This window comes from Rosa chinensis, chromosome 5 (assembly GCF_002994745.2).
Source record: "Rosa chinensis cultivar Old Blush chromosome 5, RchiOBHm-V2, whole genome shotgun sequence".
NCBI lineage: Eukaryota > Viridiplantae > Streptophyta > Magnoliopsida > Rosales > Rosaceae > Rosa > Rosa chinensis.
Window position 1 is genome coordinate 15,017,375 of NC_037092.1, and position 24,158 is coordinate 15,041,532.

General features: G+C 39.7%; 2 protein-coding genes across 2 annotated transcripts; both read right to left on the reverse strand.

Moving 5' to 3' along the window:
• Nucleotides 1-339: 339 nt before the first annotated feature.
• LOC112167880 (polygalacturonase QRT3) lies at nt 340-4,453 on the reverse strand. Its single transcript, XM_024304971.2, has 3 exons — nt 4,031-4,453; nt 3,710-3,934; nt 340-1,501 (listed from the first exon to the last, which is right to left on the reverse strand). The coding sequence occupies exons 1-3, from the start codon at nt 4,217-4,219 to the stop codon at nt 449-451; spliced, it is 1,467 nt and encodes a 488-aa protein (XP_024160739.1). The 5' UTR covers nt 4,220-4,453; the 3' UTR covers nt 340-448.
• Nucleotides 4,454-12,639: 8,186 nt separating this feature from the next.
• LOC112166551 (polygalacturonase QRT3) lies at nt 12,640-14,952 on the reverse strand. Its single transcript, XM_024303426.2, has 3 exons — nt 14,497-14,952; nt 14,112-14,348; nt 12,640-13,815 (listed from the first exon to the last, which is right to left on the reverse strand). The coding sequence occupies exons 1-3, from the start codon at nt 14,728-14,730 to the stop codon at nt 12,745-12,747; spliced, it is 1,542 nt and encodes a 513-aa protein (XP_024159194.1). The 5' UTR covers nt 14,731-14,952; the 3' UTR covers nt 12,640-12,744.
• Between the last annotated feature and the right edge of the window lie 9,206 nt (nt 14,953-24,158).

Here is a 24,158-nt window from a genome sequence, read left to right on the forward strand (position 1 = left end):
GGTAAAATTGTTATTTTAGTTCAAATTAGATTAGTGGGAATTAAAATCTGTTGCTGGGGTAAATGAGATAATTTTTACTCATTTTAGGGCTTTTGGTCAAGAACCCTTTTTTTTATTCCTTTTCTGGTAAGCAGAAAATCTCACAACCTACTTCTTTAAGACAAGATAAAATGATTTTTGATTATAAGACCATATGAAATAAAAATTTATTAAAAAGTTGCTAACATGTTCTTTATTTGTAATCATGATCATATTTGGTCAATATGCTAATAGGTCTACACACAAATCATCTGTCGAAATATTTTATCTGTCGAAACTTCTATCTCATTCTTTATCTCATCCATTCTCTATACACACAAATCATCAATATATATGAGAAGTAAAAAATGATTATGAGCATCGAACTGCTAATCTTACATTAAAAAATCTTCTTCTGAAACATAATGATCTACTGGTGAACAACTAGAGAAACCACACCATCTACCTCATTTTGACTCTCCACAACCACCACATTGTTCGATACATTTGTCACAGCATGTGTAGTAAACTTGGTTTCCCCTTTTGTATGTAAAGAATACTGAAAATGATTAATCCGGTTGGGAAAGACCAACTGGGAAGAAAAATCAGCCAGCCATTTGGTCCCATTCCCCTTCACACTTAGTCTCCCTACCGTTGATTTCAAGCTCATCCCAATCACATTGTTCTGGTCAATCACCACTTGATCAATGTCCCCAAATTGCCCATCTAATTGAACCATGGGAACAGTACTTTTAGGGTTCCCAGTGAACATATTGTTCACAATATTTAACCCTAGAATCTTGCCATTGACAGATTTCAACACCACATTAGCATCACCCAAAAAGAACCCATTGGTCACATGAACTTGAACTGGGTCTTCCATGACAATAGCATTGAAATCCAAGTAGCAATTGTCAATCCTAGTTTGTGAGTTTCCTGCTAACTTTACCAAAATACCTATACCCCCAAAGCCAGTTGCCTTGTTATAACAATGTACCCCTGTGACCATGTTAGCCTGACCCCTTAACACAATCCCAATTTCAGCTGAAAATATTACGACATCAGTTACGGCATTGTCATTGCTAGCAAGATCGATGGCTGTGCCGGTAAATCCCCTCTCACCTTTGTCACCACCAACTGTGGAGTGTTGTCCCAAGAAGGTGTTTGATATGTAGGTTTCGTGGCCCTTTTCGACTAGAATCCCTTGTGTTGTGAAGTGTAGGAAGAAGCAATTGGTTATGCGAACTCGAGCTGAATCGACTATGAAAATGCCTCCTCCTCTGAAGCTTGAATCGAATAGTATATCTCTAAAGGTGATGTCTTCGTAGTAGATTCCTACACCGCCTTCGACTTTTTTATCAAAGAAGAATTGATTGGTGATGGAGGTTTTTTCCCCAAGCTTTTGAGAATTTGGAGACCATAATTCGACTAGGTGGCGGTCACCGGGAAATGTTTCAGAGGCTCGCAACGTTCCTCCTTGTATCTGATTGTTATGATCATATATGTTCATGGTTTAGAATCTTTTAGATGTATTGAGTATGAAAGTGGAAAAATGACTATAAGACCAAAATCGTAACTTCTAATTAAAATTAGAAACCTTCTACATGCATCTATAGTATGCATGTGTGATCAGTGGTGGACGCATGATTATATATGTGAGCGGGCAAAAAAAATTTCAATACATAATGAAATTTCAATGAATGCCAATATTTTAGTATGCATATGTCAATAGTATGTCGTATGAATACTTTCTCGCCAAAAACCAATATCCATAGAGAAAAACAAAAAAATTCCAAGCGAAAAGGAAAAAATCTAAATCAAAGATATAGCTTACCAACGAGCCTGTAAATTGTGGAAACTAATCTTCAAAGTTTAGCTAATTAGTAAGTCAGTAACTATAGACAAAGAAATATTTCTATTTCTTTGTTTGATATATGTGGACGAGAATTTCACTTGAGCCTATAGACTTTCATATATAAAGGTCCGTACTTGAATAGGGTTCTAAAGTTGAGGCTGATTTCCTCACCTAAGGGACAGTTTTAAAGGATTGTGAGGGACAAATGCATCTCAACCACATGTATTAAATATAAAAGCAGAAATTATAATAACTTAAAACTGCATGTGCATTTATTGTTATGGAGTGGGGGCAATGATATAACTAGAAGTCAAAAACCTTATCAGCATGTAAAGGTTGTGAGGCTGATACAACAAAACTAAAAATTACACCGGGGCAGTGGCCTTCACTGGGCCTTAGCTGCATCCGCCAGTATGTGTGATTAAGACAGTTATTGTAGAAAGAGTGAAAGATGCAATTATTTAAGAAAGATATTATTCCTAGTGATTCAATCTTACGTTTTTAGTTAGGGTGTTGCCCCTAAATTATTAAACTTACTCAAAGGAAAAGGGTTTTATTATGAGAAAACAAAGGCCCCCTGCCCCCTAATATATTTAGTGTTAGATATATCTAACTAGTAAATTGGAATTTTTTTAAGGGTTAAACAGGGAATGCAGAAGTCTTTAGTGAAAATGCATAGAGAAAAGCACTGAAAACCCGTCACCTTCGAATAATTAGACATATGCAGTACATCTAACACAACTTTATCGTGGAGGAAGAGAAAGACGGGTGTCAGAGAAAGAAAGTTACTACTTACTAGTTTCATTTTTTATTACAGGAAAGTTACTAATTGAACGTTGAGGTTTAGTACTTTACTAACATTTATGTATAAAAATGAGATATCGACCTGTCTCTCTTTTTCCTTCTTTTTTTCTTGAGATATCGTCTTTTTAACATAGTTGACAAAATATAGTAAAATTAAAAGAATCTCACGTAGGCATGTGACTGATGTGAGTGAGGTTAAACAAGAAAAGTAAAAATTAAACATGTAAATTAGTGCAAGCGTTGAACGAAGAAAATTAAAAACTAAGATAATATAAAACTAAACCTATGACTGTTTGCATGTTGAAATCGCAAAGTAAGTCTCAAAAATGCATACTATGATGCTCTATAGGCAAATTAAAAGGTAAAACCGTAAAATCTGTTTTAAAATAAAAATAAAATAAAAATAAAAAGTTACAGTTAAGAAGGAATGTGACTAAAAAAAAAAAACTTTTAACTTCAGGTTGAACCTTGTTAGTTTTCTCTAATAAATACCAATATCGATCTTACAAACCTAACATGGAAACTTAAAAGTAATCTGAAAGTCGATATAAAATTGAATGTGAGGGCATCAAATTTGGCATTGCATTTATCAACTTTAATTTTTCAAATGGGAGGTTGGAGAGTAGATCGGAGAGCCTCATCAGAGTAAATAAAGTAATGGTGGAAAGGGCGGGAATGCAGTTCTTTGTTAATGAGCACGAACTACAACATGGAGACGTGGTACAAACGCACATGCCCTCAAAAGGTTGTTTCTCTTTCACCATCTTCAATTTTCCAGGTCTAAAAATTTTCTTTTCTATTTCCCAGCAGCTAATTTTCAATCTGTCACTATAGGATTAAATATAAAATCATACATTTGCTCTTTCAGGAATTACTAATCTCACACGGTTTTAATTTTGACCCCAACACTGTCATATAGGGCTATTCTCCGATGCGAACAAAGCAGTCGATTTATTCTTGGAGTTGCAGTGTTTTGATGTACACGATGACACTTTGACACAGACAACATGAGAAAGAGAGAGAGAGACTGACCACAATGTTGCCTCTGTTTGGAGGGAACCGTAAAGGCTGGGCAATCTTGTAATTTCCACCTTGCAGATCAATGACAATGCCTCCCAAGTCAGTGATTCCAGGCAGCATTTCAAGCCCGCTTTCCAACCGAAAAGCTTCCTCCAAAGCTTTTGCTATGGCTTCTGTGCTGTCATTTGCCCCGGTCGGGTCTGCCCCGTACCCGATCGGGTAAAACACTCTCCCATCCTATATAAACAAAGTCATTTTAACTAAATTGGGAATAATTAAGGATGAAATGTATGAAAACATGAACAGGTAATATCATTTTCATTGGAAGCTTACCCTAGTGACATTGGAAGCTTCGAACAATGATGAGAGAGGCGGTTTGGTTGGACTGGAGAGTGATTTTTCATGAAGCTTTGCCTGAAATGATGATAGCATTTCATGTCTACTGGAAATAGATGTAGCTTCTTCTACCAACAGCATTAGGAGCAGGAGACCACACAATGCTGAGACAGGTCTAATTCTCATTATCTCTTTTTCTAACAGTGCAGGACTGTACGGCCACTCGGTGTTTTATAGATAGAGAGAGAGAGAGAGAGAGAGAGAGAGGAGGGGGCCGGCGGTAGCCTGGTATTGGTACAGGCGTATAGCTTTGTTTTTGTTTGGCCTGCTTTGGGACCAAGGGAGGGAATTGAGGATTTGTTGGTGTGTTTTGGAGTCTTAATTGGTGTATATATTGGTGGGTGGTCGTTTCCCCCTGTAGTGCTTCAATCTTGAGTAAAATATAGAAGGGAATAAAGAAAGAAAGTAAATGAAGAAAATCCTAGCCTCCCCTTTCGGTTATTAACGTTGTGAGTATCTACATTATCTAATTATAAAGAAGGAAAGAAGAAAACTGCTGGTCCTCATTTCAATGACTAATCAAAGTTCCCCTTTTTTTCAACTATTTCTTAGGGCTTGCCAAAAAAAAAGGTTAATTAGATATTTACAATTCTTCCTTGAATTAATCTACCATCATGGTTTATTTATCTAGAGCAGATTTCATCAAATCAACCGAGGAAAAAGAAAGGAAGCAAATCTAGAGATTTTAATTAGTAATTTATAGTTGATTTTTTTGATTTGAGTGGATCTTTCAGTCATATCTCATAATTATGAAGATGAGTTGTTAGATAAGGCCACAATCTTTCACATACCCAACCGGTTGTGATAACAATATAGCACAATAAGTCAATAACAAATAGTGAGTACTAATTCTAAAATTGATTACATAAACAGAAATGTGTTAATGCTCAAGATTCAAAGGGTTCCCTAATCTTGTTAACGCGGGTCCGGAGGGAATGCAGTCGCGTCACATATTTTACACTAGCATAAAGAGGGAGACCGTATTTGGCAGTCTTCACTCCTCCGATGCCTAAGTCAGTTAATGTTTTTTTTTTTTTTTTGAAGGAGTTTGGAACCCAGCTAAACTGAGAGACTCATTCCCTCGCCTGACTTATTATTAGAATGACTAAAATGCCTCGAGGGAGACATAAAACCTTGACCTTGAGCATTAATACAAGAGTCCTTGTAGAGAACATCCCGAATAATAACGGGAGTCTTATCTAACCATACATCAGAAATATAATTCAAACTAGTAAGGAGCGCCAATCTATTAGCAACACGATTTACTTCACGGAAGATGTGTCTAACCTGAATCGAGTGTAAAGATGTCAAATATGACTTGCAATAATGTTAAGTAAGCAATAAATAAGTAAGTATTAATAAGGGGAGGGAGAGAGAGAGAGAGAGAGGGAGAGAGAGAGAGAGAGAGAGAGAGAGAGAGAGAGAGAGAGAGAGAGAGAGAGAGAGAGAGAGAGAGAGAGAGAGAGAGAGAGAGAGAGAGAGAGAGAGACCTTTTATAGGTGAGTTGAGGGAGGAACTCCATTTTGTCTTTGATATGGGACTGATGTACATCAATTCTCATATTTTGGACCTCTGTGGGAGGCTATGTCGGTGTCAAGGCAGTGCTTGGCTTAAGGTAAAGCTCAGGTGAAGGTCTGTGTTTTGGTGTTCCCAGAGGTCACACCATCGAGGCCTTTCTGACGTTCGGAGGTGGGCTCCAAATCAGTGCTGATTATGTCCAACAATGTCATGTATGTACAAAATGAACTCATGACTCGTAACAACTGCTTTGCTTGTACTAAGAACTAGTAGAAATAAAAAATTGGCTAGCCTAGGACAACAACTTCAACCTATATTCCAACATACACTTCAACGACATACTGTTCAAAGGACTAAGGTTCAAACATAGAGACAACAGAGAACAACAAGATGCCACAACTAGCATAATCTCATTAATCTGATTCCAAATGACACTAAAAAATCCTCAACCACTTTCCCTGAACCGAAATCCCTAAAAGAAATTAGAGACCAGGCTCCATGTAAGCCATGTTAGGATTGCGGCTCAATATCTAATTCCTTGTCTGTTTTGGATTCTTTACTTCTGAAGGCTTTAGGTAAGCTATTCTAGTGTATCTAGGATTTATGGAGTTTTTCCTTAGAAGTAAAGGTTTAGGATTACCTTCTATGATTCTGAATCCTATTGTAAGTCTGACTAATTGTGAGCCTATAAATAGGACATTAGAGGCATAGCTTTAGGTGTGGATCAATTGAGTGTTATGATAATTTGAGAGATTTTAGAGAGTTGCAAGGTTTGAGAGATTTGGTGTATTTGAGAATTCTTTATTGACAATTTGGGTTGTGAGGGGAGAGGCTATTTGAGTGGAAGAACCAAAAACGTTCTTCAAAAGTTTGTAATCTTCTTCTCGTTCACTCGGGGACATAGGTCAACTGTTTGACCGAACCTCGTCAACAATCTTGTGTTTGCTTGCATAGTTTGTGATTACTGTCTTGATTCAGTTTCAGTCTTGGGCTAGGGAATTCGGAAGGTGACCCAAATTTCCTAACAAGTGGTATCAAAACCAGATTTCAAGAGCTAGAGGAAAGATGGGGATTGAAGACATCGAGACAAGAGTTGATAAATTTGATGGGCATGATTTTGTTATGTGGAGGTCTCAAATAACTGACTATTTGAATCTGAAGAAACTGTCCAAGCCTTTGCTAGGAGTTAAGCCGGAGGGCATGAAAAAGGTGGATTGGGAGGAGCTTGACACTCAAGCCTTAGGAGCTATTCGACTATCACTATCAAACTAAGTTCGGAGCGATGTGATTAATGAGAAAACTACTAAGGGGTTAATGGATACTTTGTCTGAGATGTTTGAACAACCAAGCATTGTTGAGCAAGTACACTTATTGAGAAAGTTATTTTCAATGAAGATGAGCAAAGGTGGTTCTGTGCGAAAATAACAAGCAGCGGTTTGCAATATTGTCGAACAATTGGCCACGGTAGATATCATAATTGGAGAGCACCTCAAGGCGTTGGTACTAATGACCTCCATGCCAGATACTTGGGATGTTACCGTCAACTCTATTTGCCGTTCAGCTGGGAAAAATAAGTTGGTCTACAACGAATTCAGGATGCCCTTTGAGTGAGGAATCTAGAAGAAAGAAAAATGAAGAAGAAGAGACATCTACAAATACATCTGCTTTGGTTGTAAGAGGGAGATCTAAAGTGAAAGAGGGTTTGAGTCGTGGTAGATCAAAGTCAAGAAATTTTAGAGATCAAGATAGAGACAAAGATAAAGAGTGCTATTACTGTTATGATTTTGGGCATTTCAAATATAATTGTCCAAAATTGAAGTCAAAGAGAACTACTACTGCAACAGTGGCGAGTGAAGATGGTGGAGAATTTTATGGAGATGCACTCATGGTCACATCATGTTTAGGAAAGCCACAAGATGAGTGGATTTTAGATACAGGTTGTTCTGAACACATGTGTTCCAATAGGGATTGGTTTTCTTCCTACAAGTATGTGAAGGAAGGTCTAGTAAAGTCGGTGGGTGCACATACCTATAAAGTTGCTGGTGTTAGAACAATCAAATTGAAGGTACATGATGGATCGGTGAGGACTTTAGAAAATGTTCGCCATGTTCCTAAGTTGGATAGGAATTTGATATCTCTTGGCACTTTGGATTCGGAAGGCCACAAGATTGTGGGTAAAGATGGAAATATGAAGGTTTTGAAGGGAGCACTCGTAGTGATAAAGGGTAAGAAGGTGAATGGTTTTTATCGTTTGGATGAGAGTTTTGTTCAAGGTGGAACAATTGATTCTGTTGAAAGTTCTGTTCAAGGTGGAAAGATTGGTAATTTTGGTTCCTATAGGCATTCGGGGAAGATGAGCAATAGTAAATGTGGAGGAACAAAATTTTCTTATAAGAAGGTAAAATTTGAAGAGCAACCAACATTGCAACGGTCCTTAAAGGGAGGCAGACCCATAAGGATCCCAACACAAGTTTGTGGTGGGGATATGCTAGCTCATGCATATTCCACAATTAAGGTGTAATCTACTTTGGAGAGTAGATTTAGATAGGACAATGAGAAGCAAACTTGATGTTATGAGAATGAAGCGTCAAGAGAAGGTACCATTTATGGTGGAGAATTCGTTCAAGGGGATGTTGCTTGAGGTGAGTTGTGCAAACCAATGTTTTAAAAAAGAGCGTGTCAAGCGCGCCTTCAAGCTTAAAAGGCGTGAAGAAAATTGCGTCTGTTTTGCAGATGAGGCGCAGAAGGCGGAGATGGAGGCGTTAAAGGCGGTGAAATCGCGCCTTAAGGCGTGCTAAGCGTACGCCTGGAAATTTTTTTTTTTTAAAACACACCAAAACGACGTCGTTTTGGTGTTTTGAGAGCGTTTTCACTCATTTAGGTCGTGTATTATACCCGAGCCAAGCCCCAAATCACTTAACAGTTTCCTCCCCGACTCTTCACTCTCAAGAGTACCCAATCCCTTACTCGAAAAGTTGATAAAATCATGAAGAGCCCATACATTTTTTGAAGAATTGGAGCAAGAAGGAGGTATGATCTTACTTTTCTCTCAACTTCCTTGCTTTCTTTGGATGTTTCGTGTTTATTTGGCTCCCATTCGAATTCAGTCTCATTCTCTCCTATTCATATCGCTTTCCTTCATTTTTCTGTCTGTCTCTGATTCTCACACATGCACAGATCGATCGAGAGAGGCGAATTGGAGCTCCGGTTATAGAATCCGATCGATGAGTTTAGTGTCGAATTCGGATCGGCGACTACTGCGTCCGTGCGATTGAAGGCTTGTTGTTCTTTTAAGAGTTAGTATTGTTCTTTAATTTGATTACAGAATTAGCTTTAGTGTTTTTGCTTGATTGTTCATACTGTAGGTGAGTTGTTGTTCATGTGAATTGTGTGTGTTGATTTGATTTACATATCCTAGATTTTGTTCTGATAGTGCATTGCGTGTACGGCTGTGGATGTGATCTACTTGGTAGTTGGAATTTTCTTTGGATACCTTGTAATTGTTTGCCACTGTTACCCATCTCTATTCAATTGGATAAATGTTGGCAAGTTACAGAGGACGAGTGTGGTTTTATAGTTTTTGTGGAATTGTGTTTATGTTATTGTGGAATTGTGTTGAATCATATGATTTTAGTACTTGTTTATTATGAATGAATGACAATTTATAATGTTTTTTTGGTTACAATACATGTTCTATGTATAAGACTAGTTCTATATGTAAATACAGCTAATTTATACGTAAGGCTTACGCCTTACGCCTTACGCCTCAAGGGGAACGCCTTACGCCTCAAGGTGAACGCCTTACTGAGGCTCTCCCGGCTACGCCTCAGCCTTTTAAAACATTGGTGCAAACCATTAAAGATCGCTCCTATTAGGTTTGGCAACTTTGATGGAGACTTGGATTGCATGCAAGCGGCTGCACAGTCCATGTTTGAGGGAAAGAGTTGTTGTCCAAGGGTCAAGTTTGAGTGCTTCTCAAACTTGACTAACTCATCTTAATGTTAAGCACGCCAAGAGGCGCATTAAGGTGTGGTGGTGATCGTGGTTTGTTGAGAAGACCCAAGGAAGCTTGCGTTCAGTGAAAGTTCAGAGATTTTGAGTCGAGGTGGAAATTGTTAGGATTGCGGCTCAATATCTAATTCCTTGTCTGTTTTGGATAGCTTTAGGTAAGCTATTCTAGTGTATCTAAGATTTATGGAGTTTTTCCTTAGAAGTAAAGGTTTAGGATTACCTTCTATGATTCTGAATCCTATTCTAAGTCTGATTAATTGTGAGCCTATAAATAGGACATTAGAGACATAGCTTTATGTGTGAATCAATTGAGTGTTCTGATAATTTGAGAGATTTTAGAGAGTTGCAAACCTTGAGAGATCGGATGTATTTGAGAATTCTCTATTGAGAATTTGGGTTGTGAGGAGAGAGGTTATTTGAGTGGAAGAACCAAAAACGTTCTTCAAAAGTTTGTAATCTTCTTCTCGTTTAGTAGATTCACCATCATCATCACCTGGGGATGTAGGTCAACTGTTTGACCGAACCTCGTCAACAATCTTGTGTTTGCTTGCATAGTTTGTGATTACTGTCTTGATTCAATTTCAGTCTTGGGCTAGGGAATTCAGAAGGTGTCCCGAATTTCCTAGCAAGCCACACCATGACAACACCCTCCGATCCCTTAATCGTATGTTTTAGTGTTTCATGGAAAGTTTCCCGTAGCCTCTAAAACAAAAAGAAGTACATTGTAACCTTTGCGACTCCATCTCCTAGCTATTCTCTCTCAAAACAAATGCAAATACTCATTCCAAATCCTTCTATATACCTGATATTCCACAAATTAAAGCACATATACAACCAAATTAGCTTTAATAAAGAACCCTTTGATAACCTTTAGTTTAGTTTGGTTTTGCTTTTCCTCCTTTCTCGTTTCTTTCTGCAAGAAAAGCAAGTATTGAAAGATGAACTGGAAATGTCTGGTACACTTTATTTCACAGAAAAGCATAGAATACGTCTGCTTGGATTAAATATGAACATTATGATGGTAGTTGATAAAGTTGTATTCATTCCATTTTCTGCAGCCGTAGGCATGGAGAAGTGTTTGTGATTCCCGCATAAAAGGATTGCTTAGACAGTAATCTACATTAATAAATAATAACTTACTCTTGGATCATTATTGTAGGCGTAATATATAGATGAATACATGTGGCAGACTCTGGATGGTTTATTTTGATAATCTTAACACATGCACATGTTTCAATCATATCAAGCAACTAAAGAGTAAAAGATGCTAAAGAGTAAAAGATTGCGATTTAGACTTGTGTCCCGAGTTTCCTTTACCTCGTTACTGAAAAAGATTTTTCGAGCATCAACACCATGAAAATCTTTTAGTAGCTATTAGAAGTTAGAAAATAGAAACTGTGGGACATATTGGGCTTGAGGATTTCTACATGGGGCTGGTTATTAGAAATGTGGGTTTTTGTAATTTTGGGCTTTTTAAAGGGTCTATTTAGGTTCCTAAACCCTCCATGAAGCCTATATGAATATATGATGCGGGTGGAAAAGTTTTGCATTGGTGACTATTTTTTTGTTGGATAAATAAAGTTTAGATTAGGGAGAGGTTGCTCCCCCAACTAAGGCCTCATTGAACCACCACCAAAACCCGCGATCAAAGAGCCCAACTTCTAATTCAACAGCTGACTGCAAGCACATTATAGAAGTGGATACACTTTACTGGTCCTAGGTATTCCCCCCTTGAAGAGTCCGCAGATATCCACCGATGGTCGTTTCTAGACCGGTATTGCTCCTTTATGCTCATCAATGTACTTGTGGACCCATAGATCTCACCGTGTTCGTGTTCTTGTGAGGCCACCATGATCATTGCATAGGTGATTCAGATGACTGTTCAGTAGTATAGTTCTATAGACTTTTTTGGTTATATCAGTGAGAAATAACGTTGATCTAACATAATCCAATCAAATTCTCAAACTCTGCCCACAGAGTTTATAGTTTAATAGTATCTATTTTTGGTGCTTACAATAGTAGGGATAATTGAGGTTTCTTAGGTAATTATCTTCATACGTCGTGTCATTGTGTAATGAGTTGTTAACTTATTATCTGTAATTCTTGTTCCTATTATTTGTCTAATTTAACATTCTTTTCTTTCTCAAAATATATAAATTATATAATCAAATTCTATGACATCTAGTATCCATCACACGTCATCTTCAACATACTTAATTTTATTTTTTTTCCTTTCTCTTCTAACTTTTCTTCTGTGTGTTCAATGGCAAGATTCAAAAAAATTCTGTAAACTTCAGAAACCTACTTTTTATAATTGATGATATATGAATATATCTTAACGCCCTTGGAAAGATCATCTCACAGGAGACATAATCCTAACCCCTAACCACTGTTGATTATAACCTGGTCCTCTATTCATGTACATATTTCTCTAACATTATTTCCTTCTCTTTAGGTTGATTGGCTGATCGATGCTAAAGTTAGCAACCAAATTCAATAGCAAAGATTAATTAAAATTAAAATTTCAAAGCCTTGGACTTTTGATCCTTTGTTTTCCTACCCCATCAAACTTCTACCTGAAACTGATTTGTTTATTTAATCCTCATTTTCTTTTTTTCATTCTCATTATGTGAGTATGTTCACACCCAGATATCATAACATAGACTACATAGTGTTTCTCAGACTAAATATCGCCACCAAAAGTGTGTTTCTTCCTCTTTCTCTTTTTTTCCTCAAAGCAACCAATCTAGAAGTGTTTTCCATATTTGATGGTCTTGTCCAATAGAGACCCTAGATGGTATTTGAATGATGTTCAAACACGTTTTTGTTCAATCAATTCAGGGTTTGACCTGTGTTGTTTTTGTGACCATTTTTCCGATATGATCTTGGCAAAAATAAGAAATTGTGACCTAATTTTTGCAGACGTCTAGTATATGATTTACGATTATGTCTTTAACTATTTAACATATCATATAGTTCAATTCCTGTATTACAAATAAATCACGAGTGAAAATTAATAGTAATTAGTAAGTATAAAATATATCCATAAATTCCGATCTATTCACAATTCTCCACTCAATAAATCTTGATACAATTTTCAGGTCATTAGCTTCAGCCCTTCTTTAGTTTGACATTCCTTGATCCACTGTCACAAAAACCGAAGCTGGAACCGCCACATCTGACTCAATCACGACCCGATTATCTGATACATTCCTCAGGGCATGGTTGGGGAACACATTTCTAGCACCAGTGCTCAAAGAGTACTGCACATGCCTAATAAGATTAGGAAATAGAAGAATTGGGTTAAAGTCTATATTCCATGAGGTTCCATTGCCTTGCACAGTTCTCCTTCCAATTGTGCCCTTTATGTTCATCCCCCTCACAGCATTCCTGTCCACAACAACTTGCTCAATCTCCTTGAAACCCCCATTTGATTGGTCCAATTGAACAATTTCAATCCCCTTATTGTACCCAGTGAACATGTTGTTAACTATATTAACCCCATTGGCAACACCCTTTATTGATTTCAACACAATGTATGCATCACCAAGGAAGAAGCTGTTTGATATATCAAGCTGAACTGGGTCTTCAGCAACTATTCCAGTGTAGTCCATGTAAGAATTGACAATCCTAGTCTGTGTCAAACCAGGCAATCTCAAGTAAATCCCAACACCTCCGAAACCTGTGGCCTTATTGTAGCAATGTACACCCGAAAGTATATTAGCCGGTCCCGAAATCATTATACCTACAGCAGCGGAGAAAATCACCACATCTGTCACAGCATTGTCATTTCCCTTAAGGTTGATTGCAGTGCCGGAAAAGTTTCTTTCGTTGTGATCACCGCCCGCGGTGATGTGCTGGCCTAGGAAGGAGTTCCTGATGTAGGTTTCATGGCCACTTTGGACTAGAATGCCATCGGTGTTGAAATGGGTTATGTAGCAATTGTCTATGCTGGTTCTGAGTGAGTTTATGACTGAAATGCCCCCACCTCTGTAGTTGGCGTCTAGCATAAGGTCTTTTAGGGTTATGTACTCATAGTTGTAGGATGATGAAGAAAGCTGTGCAGACATTGATGATGAGCTCTCTTTGTTTTTTTCATTCTTGTTGGGGGATGATGATGATGAAGTAGATAAATCAATCAAGTACCCATCAGTCGGGAAGTTATCTGAGGCCCTCAACGTTCCTCCATGAATCTGTTTTCATCAAAGATTCACATTAAAATCACAGCATACTTGGAAACTACTATTCTTTGTTCGGATGAAGTAATGAAGAATTGGGAAACACATGTTCGCGTTTAAAGAATTGATTATAAACACACAGAAAACAATTATTTAATTTTAACCCACTATTGGACATATTTAAGTAGAACGATACGCATGTAACATGATGCATCAAATACACGTAAACGACACATTTAGATACTATAATATAATAATATTAGACTTTAATGGATATTAGATGAGAACTGAACTCATGAGTTGGGGCATACCATAAGGTTTCCTACTCCGGCAGCAGGAAGCCGGAGCGGTTTGCTAATCAGGTACTGGCCACCTTCAAGATTGATCTGTGCACCACCAAGGTTGCTAATTCCCTCCATCAAGAACCCTTCTGATGGACCTCTAAATGCATCTGCAAATGCCTGAGCCAAGGCCTCAGTGCTGTCCCTGTTCCCGGTAGGATCAGCACCGTACGTTGTCACGTGATACACACGAGGACTAGTCCTCCCCTGCATCATCATCACCACCATTTTCAAGTTTCAACAACATAAACTAATTAGTTCACCAACCATATATAAACAATTTGAAGAACACCAAGAACTGAACCAACAAAAACAACAAGAAAATATATAGATATACATAAAGCTATCCAATTACCGGAGGGTTAGGGTTAGGGCTAGGAGCAGGTGAGACTGAAGATGGTGCAACAAAAGAACCCGAATCGTGCCCGGTTAATGAGGCCTTGAACTCTTGCAGTCTTCGCATTTGGTCTCGATAATCACTCCTCGAAAAATGACCCATCTGAGAGGATTCTCCGTAAACATGAACTGTGATAAACAAGCTACAAATCATAATCCACAGTAGAGTCTTTCCCGGCATTGCAGCTTCCATGTCCTTCTCTGTTTTTCCTCTGTTTTGCTCTGTTCTCTCTCTGTTTTTCCAGAGTTAGATACAGGTGGTTGGAACCAAAAAGTGATTCAATACATCACTTTATATCTGCGTGAGAGAGAAGAAGGTAGAGAAAAAGGACATGGAAAGAGAAGGGCCTAACTAAGATTTGCTAAGAAAATGAGACGAAATGCTTTCCTACTAAATCACACACAAGGCACCACCCCCGTGGTTGTTTTATTTGGTGCATCTTTAATGGGGTATTTATACTACTAATAATGACGATTTGCGTTTTCATTTCGATATGTTTTCGTTACCAACTTCTCACTTTAGGGACCTCAGCAAGTTTGACGTTGTCTTAAAGGTATTTTTACAGAGCAAGGCAAAGGAAGGGGGAAGGGAATACTTGTATCAGTGTGGGAGTTTCAAATAACATATCGTAGGCCGGTTACCAGAGGATCATTGCCACTCATTGTGGTTTGGTTGATCAATTTATGGGATTTTGAATATGAGGAGAAAACCTACGGGAATTTAAGGACTTGAATCATGTTAGGTTAAGAAGTTAAATTTATTACAACACATTCAATTGAACAAGTAGAAGAAAGGGGCTAATCATTTTCAAATTACTCAAATTAGTCTTTATATTTGATTCAATGCATTCAAAGGAGTAATATAATGAAAGACATTCAAAAAATAAACTTGATCGAGGCGAATACCAAGATTATAAAACTCAAATTGAATATTTTTTGAAGATCTCAAGGTCCGAATAATTTTTCACAAGTTTGTTTGACCATTATGCTGATACAAAGTCCACCAAACTATATAATGGAAATTATTTTATGCACTTATGAGATAATCTCAACTCTTGATATTTATAGTCAAATTTTTTTTTAATAACAAAAATAAATATTTCATGTTGTAATTATTATCTAATTATTCATTCATGTTAGTGTAAGTTCGCGAGTGCGCGACGACGGTAATTTGAACTCTCCCCCACTATATAGTTGTAAAGGTCGAACAAAAGATTATGCAACTCACGGGCAAGCATTAGTACATTTTCACTGTTTGGACAGATCCCAAGCTTATTACCAAACGAGAGAGTACTTTCATGACACGTTTACTTACTTGGAATGAGAATGAAAATAGAGGGAATGATTACGGGATAAATTTATTCATGCGTTTACTAACACATAAAGGAATCGGAATGATTCCGGGTAAAAGTATTTCCGCGTTTACTAACACATGAAGGAATCGGAATGGGTGTAGGTCTCACCTCCTTATAAGGAATCGATTCCTGAATACTCAGGAATTTGATTACGAAGGGGGGAGATGGGTTTAGGAATCAACTCTTCCGGAATCAATACCGATTCCTTTCTTCTCCCATTCCAGTTATCTCTGATTCATGATTATTTTCCATTCCAAGTAAGTAAACGTGCCATCACTGTTTTTTGAGTCAATACATGAATGTAATTTGGTTCGTCCATCTGTCCATAGCACGTTTTGTCACCTTATTATGTCACCAGATATATTTGGCATCACCAAGATCAAATAGGGAGAAATTAGGTCACTTATACGTCCCAATTCACATCTACAAGCCAACAATGCCATGAATGAGAATCATCACGTTCTCCCAAAAAAAAAAAAAAGATGTCCCAACTCTCACATTTGTTAATGTTTGGATTCATGGGGATCTAATTAACGATAAGTAAGAGAGAGGGAGAGATTGACACAAGATGTATAGTGGTTCATCTCCCGCCTTAGCGGGAGACTACGTCCACTTGAAAGCTTATACTAGTGTGTCGAGCCTTGCGGCCTAACATGATCACAAAGTGTGTTGTGATGGGATCTCCTTTAAGTGGGAGAAGGCATTCCTTATATAGGTGAAGGAATGCTTCTCCTTTACATTTTCTTAGATGTGGGATGACTAAAATCACTATTCTAGTCTAGAAAAGCATATTGTGGAGGCAACTTGGCAAGGCCGGGAAGGTGGCTTCCCGGCGACGGATTTGCGACTTCCGGATACGGTAGCGTAGCTTGAACATAAGGCTACAAGATGCATGTCTCGGTTGGGCCTCACCATGGCTTGTGGGTGTTCTAAAGAGGGTGTTACTTATGCTTGGTGATGTAGTAAATACTCCATATTGTTGGAGGCATGTACAAGTCCCCGAAGTCCCCAAGTAAGAGGAGCTTCTTGGTTGGGGAGTTATAATCATGAAGTTACCAAGCATAAGTAAGCGGGCGGCACGGAGCCCCTACAAGTCCCCGAACTCCGTAAGCAAGAAGGGACTCGTAAACCTGCACAACAAAGACAAAAAACAGGCATATGTAGAATGCTCGTTGCATTGGGCAACAAATGTGAGTTGCATTGATATGCGTTGGCATATATGAGCGTAATAGTGCGCATATGGTCGTGTGAGCAAATGAATTGCATATGATAAATGCGTGACGCGCGCAAGGAGACGAACGAGGTCGAGTTTGACGGGGTTATGCTCGCGAGATGCAAGTTGCATGAGCGCCGCGGAGGTATGCATTTGTGACTCATGAACGATGATCGCGAGTACGGTTGTGTTTGTTTGGTTGTCTCTCGTATTAATGGAACCCGAAAAGAATTTGATTTGTCGCAATCGGTAAACGACAAATGGTAGAAAAATTCAATGTTCCATTAACGTGTAGTGTGTCGAGTAGACATGAGTGTAAAGCTCGAGGATTGCCGGGAAGGCATGAGCGGTAAGCTCGGGGGTGCCGGGAAGGCATGAGCGGAAGCTCGAGGTTGCCGGGAAGGCATGAGCGGTAAGCTCGGGGGTGCCGGGAAGGCATGAGCGGTAGCTCGGGGTTGCCGGGAAGGCATGAGCGGTAGCTCGGGGTTGCCGGGAAGGCATGAGCGGTAAGCTCGGGGGTGCCGGGAAGGCATGAGCGGAAAGCTCGGGGGTGCCGGGAAGGCATGAGCGGAAGCTCGGGGGTGCCGGGAAGGCATGAGCGGTAAGCTCGGGGGTGCCGGGAAGGCATGAGCGGAAGCTCGGGGGTGCCGGGAAGGCATTAACGGGTAGCTCGACGGTGATGCCCTGAGGCATGAGCGTGACCGTTGCTAATTATGTTGGGCTGTATGTACAAGTCCCCAAAGTCCCCAGTCAAGGAGGGTGTTCTTGCGGGTTGATACCAAAGCGTAGCTTTGTGCCGTATATCAAGCATAATTAGTGCGAGTGCGTCGTCCATCTAGAATTGTTAGAGCGAACGCTTTTGCCCTTTCGGGTGGGCCCCTGCTAGGCCCTGCGAGGAGTCCCCCACTCCTGGCTATAGACCTCCGGATGGTCGGAAAATTGTTTGATGAGGGGAGCTGCGCGGAGCAGAGGGTGTTGGGTAGCGAGCCCAATCTTAGATACCCAAGCGTCAGGGTTAACTGCCGGATCAATGGCTGCCGTGGGCTGTGTTAACTAGTCCCTAGCTGTTTTCTCGAATGAGAAACTTGACTGCAATGCTGCGTAGCGGTCATTGTCATTATGAGGCGTTGCCTTACCGCCTAGCAGTTGTTTGAAAAAAATGATAAACACATAGAGCAAGTAATAAAATTTTGTTTGAGTGTCCCATACTTATTTAACTTTGCAATTAAAATAGAAGCATGGTATATGTGTATAGCATGTACTTGTAATGTGGATGCTAATATCATTTTTGCACTTTTGTAGATATGCTAAAGGATCATTGAGATCGGTATGTGAAGCATGGCATATCTAGTATGTGAGATCTAGAAAGTGTTGCCAAATCTACGAAATATTGTTGGCATGCTCAAAAGTTTATGGAAGCATGTAAAAGCATATCAAGTGTGATATATTGTAGGCATGCTTAGAGGTAGTAAAAGCATGTGATTGGCATGACATTAGCTCAATTTGAAAGAGCGTAAAAGATAAGATACAGTGACTTATCTTATGCAGATTTGGAGGCTAGCGGAGTTGGCCGAGCATGACGGTTCATTGCTCCGGTGACATTCCTTAGTAGAAGGCTAATGATCTCGTTGATTGAAACGGTGTTTGTGCCTCGTTAACATAAGATAAGGGAAATGATTAGCACCTTTGTCATGTAGGTGACACAAATAGCGGATTTGTTTAAGAACCAGCAAGCATATCCTAAAGTAGGGATATATGCATAATTTAAAGTGTAATGGTAAATTGAAATATGGTGACCATGTTACCGTAGCCTGAGCTTAGTATGCACCACGTGGTGGTAGACATATCCTATTTCAAAAGGTGCCTAATGTACGCTGCACATGTGAGGTAGTCTTTGGCATGCTCAATTTAAATTTATATTGACATAAGAAAGACATGGTTAGTTGTCGTGCATGTTTTACTAGACATATGATCACCAATTGTCAAGGATAAGTATAAAACTCATCGCAAGGTCATGTTATTATGCGGTGCATCATAATTGGTGGTGAGTCGTAGTGTTCGAGGTCAGCTTGGAATGACCTTAAGCAAATGTATATGCATATTCTTAACACAAGGGGTATCATTGAATTACCAATGATGAGTTAAGTTTGCACAAAATGAGGAGCATTTAATACTGCCAGCTGATCATGCATGTGAGATACTGAAATTTTATCAAGGCATATATATATATGAAGTAGAGATGCTTATAAACACCGCAAGGTAGCAAGTAATTATATTGATAGTATGGCCCAATTGCTGAGACATGTGGCTAGCTATCAGACATGCATTAGACATATGTGTAAGGTAGCCATATATGAAGCGGTGATGAGCTGCGCACTTGCATGGGTATACAGGTGTAACAAGTTAATTGATGATGAGATTGCCAATTATACATGAATCATATGGTTCTGGTGGTAGTAACTTAGCAGCTCAGTAAGCATATATATAGAGATGCGAGGTGCATGAGAAGGAATGAGAGGACGAATGAAAGACTTAGCTTTTCAAGTTGCTCTCTGGCCACCGTACAAGCCTACAGTTCGATGGCATAATTGAGGGCAGAGTTGTGATGGGTGAGACCGGCGGGTGTGTAAACCAGATGTCCGGGTGTGCAGGTAAGATAGAAACGCTGCCCAGAAATGGTGCTCTGCCCAGTATGGCTGGCTAATAACCATCAGCGGAAGAAGTTCGCTGGCGGTAGTCTTGGTGGGCGGAGGTTTTGCCGCTGGTGCTCAAGAGTCCGGCGGAGACTCAAGAGTCTGGCGGAGACCGAAGAGTCCGGCGGTGGCTGAAGAGTTCGGCGTAGACTCGAGAGTCCGGCGGAGAAGCAAGAGTTCGACGGAGACGCAAGAGTCCGGCAGAGACTCGATAGTCTGGCGGAGACTCGATAGTCCGGCGGAGACTCATACCGGCTAGCGGAGGCCTTGGACGGCGGAGGGGTGAAGAGTTGGTGGTCGGCGGAGGTTCAAATCTCAACGGAGGATCTGATCAATGCTAGTGTGGCGGAGGTTGGCCAGCGGAGCGGAGGTTTGGGAAACTGCAGCAGAGAAGTTGGGCGGAGCGCAGTAGTGAGCTAGCGGAGTCGTGCCGGAAGAGTTCGGCGGAGGCTGCCAGCGAGCTATGCTGCGAGCAATGCAGCGGAGCGGAGCCTTCTTGCTGATATGGCTAGTGGAGCTGCAGTTGCGGTTTGGCGGAGTGGAGGTTCCGAGCTGGCGTTCAGCGGAGCGGAGTCTGAGCTTGAGTCCGGCGGAGATGCAAGTGGAGCGGAGCGGAGGAGTTGCAGCTGGCGGAGCTGCAAGTTGGGCGGCATTTGGAACTCAGCGGAGGGGAGAAGAAGAGTTTGGCGGAGGTGGTTGGGTGCCCAGAGCAAATCTCTGGGTGTCCAGAGAAGTTTGGCGGCAATTTTTCAATTTTTTTTTTTTTTTTTAGGTTCAGCGTTAACTAACCTTGGTCAGCGTTGACCGGCCCCTGATGGGCGTTGACCGCCTCCGCCGGGCGTTGACCAACCATCTCCAGCGTTGACCAAGCATTGACCGGCCCCTATGGGCGTTGACCAACCCCGCCGGGCGTTGACCGGCCCCAATTTGATGTTGAACGAGCGTTGACTCGACACTTTCGGGTCAAAGTTCGTGGTAGGCGACGAAGCCTTTGTGTTGGCTTCCCACAGACGGCGCCAATGTTAATGTTTGGATCCATGGGGATCTAATTAACGATAAGTAAGAGAGAGGGAGAGATTGACACAAGATGTATAGTGGTTCATCTCCCGCCTTAGCGGGAGACTACGTCCACTTGAAAGCTTATACTAGTGTGTCGAGTCTTGCGGCCTAACATGATCACAAAGTGTGTTGTGATGGGATCTCCTTTAAGTGGGAGAAGGCATTCCTTATATAGGTGAAGGAATGCTTCTCCTTTACATTTTCTTAGATGTGGGATGACTAAAATCACTATTCTAGTCTAGAAAAGCATATTGTGGAGGCAACTTGGCAAGGCCGGGAAGGTGGCTTCCCGGCGACGGATTTGCGACTTCCGGATACCGTAGCGTAGCTTGAACATAAGGCTACAAGATGCATGTCTCGGTTGGGCCTCACCATGGCTTGTGGGTGTTCTAAAGAGGGTGTTACTTATGCTTGGTGATGTAGTAAATACTCCATATTGTTGGAGGCATGTACACATTATACCTACCTATATTGTTATTTTTAGTTCCTTACCAAATGCATCACTCATGCTTTTGTCTTTAACACAATGTGTTATATAATTTTGATTTTCTCACCCTATAAAGTTGAATGATACGGTAAAAATTGAATGAGACTGGTATAAGGATTGACGATTATGAGCGGGTTTTTTCTATAACAAGAGTCACAAGACTTACGCGTGGGGTTTGCCTACGTAACAGGCTGACCCATCAGTCATGATAATGCGGGCGGCCATGTGTGGCGTATAAACTGACATTGTTCTTTCAGTTCTTGTTGAAAAAAAAAAAAAAAAAAAAACCTTGTTAATTTTTAGTAATTCATATTTTTATTTAAAAAAAAAAGAATGACAGTATCCTTGATGTAACAATTTCGTAAACATTTAGGATGTCCTCTTCTTGAAAGAAGAAGTGACACTTGCCTATTTCCATGAAAGGAAAAGGAAATAAAAGCAACACCTCAAAAGAATTCCAACTTCGAAAAAAAAGGAGACAATCCCTTCAAAACATTCCACATGCCTTGGAATAGAGGTGGCAAACGGGCCGGCCCGGCCCGGCCCGGTCCATTTTAAGCGGGCCTAGTCGTGCTTCATGCCGGGCTTGGGCCGACCCATTTATTATCGTGCCGGGCTCGTGCCGGCCCATTTACTTAAACATTAAGCCCGGCTCGGCCCATGGCCCGAGCCCATATTGTGGCTGGCCGTGCTCGTGCCGGGTCAATAACGGGCCGTGCTCGTGCTTACCCATTATAAAGCATGATTTTAAAATCTTAATTTCAACAAATAAAAATTAATTTTATTTAACTATTTAGAAAATTAAAATAAATTAAGTTCTACAACGTTTTTCTTAATCTTAGCTTTTTAAGATTAGATTTCTAATAATTTTTTATATTCCACTATAAGAAAGAAAGAAAAAAAAACTCAAAATATATTGTTTTTAGTATATTATTGTGAGATTAATCTTTATTAATATAATGAAGATTTAGTATCTTTTATTATTTCCTTCAATCTATAGTTGTATTATTATGAGATTAATCTTTATTAATAAACATATATTTAATATTTAGACAAAATACTTATGTCAAAACAAGGATATAATGTTTTGTTTCATTATTTTGACAATATAAAAAAAAGCATTGGTGGAATTGTCATGAGATTTTAAATAAAAATGTCTCATATTCAAATCTCATCATTGTATTTTTTAATTTTTTTTTTTTAAATGAAATTTTGTGTTTGTAACGGGCCGGCCCACAATATGTCGTGCTCGGGCCGTGCCGGGCCTATTACGGGCTTGGGCCGGGCCGGGCCAATGGGCCAATATTTTCAGGCCCAGCCCGACCCGTTATTCTAACGTGCTTGGGTCGTGCCGGGCCACTAACGGGATTGGGCCGTGCCGGGCCGCTTTTAAGCGTGCCGGGCCCGTGCCGTGCTCGTGCTTAGTGGCCCGTTTGCCACCTCTACCTTGGAACTTTGTTGTATTAATGCCTCTAGCTAATTGTTATTAAAGCATCTTTAGCAGATTCTCTATTGTGGTTTTTTAGCTATTTTGAAGAGCATGTTTAGCTTTTTATATATTTTAGCAGCTGCACTAGACTCCTAAGTGACTCTCTGCTATAACTTTTATCTATCTCGCTCCTAAATATAGAGAGTGGGATGAAGCTCTTTATAATTTAAAACATTCATTTTAAGTTATTTTATGTAATTTATAAATACATTTAAACTATTTAATATTCATTTAAAAATAATATAAATTCAAAACTGACTCCTAAGTGACTCTCTATTATAACTTTTAGCTATCGCGCTCCTAAATATAGAGAGCGGGATGAGGCTCTTTATAGGGCTGTCATTGGGTCGTGTCGGGTTGGGTTCGTGTCGGGTCAAGGTATTTGTCGTGTCGCAATATACAAACCCAAACCCAACCCATTTAATAATCGTGTCAAAAATTTAAACCCAAACCCAACCTATTTATTAAACGGGTTACCCATTTCCAACCCGCTTAACCCATTTAACAAATAGGTTATGTCGTGTTAGACAAAATGACCCATTTAAGGGTTAACAATGCGACCCATTTAACTAAAAAAATGCATAAATTGATTGAATTCACTAAAAACTCCACAAGACTAAGAATATAAATAATTATATATATATATTCATAAATAATTAAATCCAATAATTATAAAGAAAAATATTTCAAATTGTCTAATCCTATGATCAAATACTCCCAACGCCCAAAATTTCAAGAAGAAGTATAGCATAATCGGGTTATACGGGTTCACTTCGTGTTGGCGGGTTGACCCGTGGCCGACCCATTTATTAAATGGGTCATGGCGGGTTGACCCATGGCTGACCCGCTTTTTAATCGTGCGGGTTCAACCCGCTTTATTTCGTGCGGGTTTCGAGTCGTGTTATCGGGTCGTGTCGGAATTGACAGCCCTAGCTCTTTATAATTTAAAACATTCATTTTAAGTTATTTTATGTAATTTATAAATACATTTAAACTATTTAATATTCATTTAAAAAATAATATAAATTCAAAACTAGCTAAAATAGAGAACATTGATGCAGACGTAATTCTAAAGTAGGGATGGCAATGGGGAGGGTAGGGTAAGGGGATTAAATTACCATCCCCATACCCGACTTCATTCCTCATCCTCTTACCCGCCCCAATCCCCATGATAAGAAACTGGGGATTCCCCGTCCCCATCCCCATTGGGGATTAGGTCCCCATACCCGCCCCAATCCCCGTTAACAATATTACTAATTTATTATATAAAAATTCATACAAATAATTATTGATTGTAAAATATGAAGTTAAAATCAAACATCAAC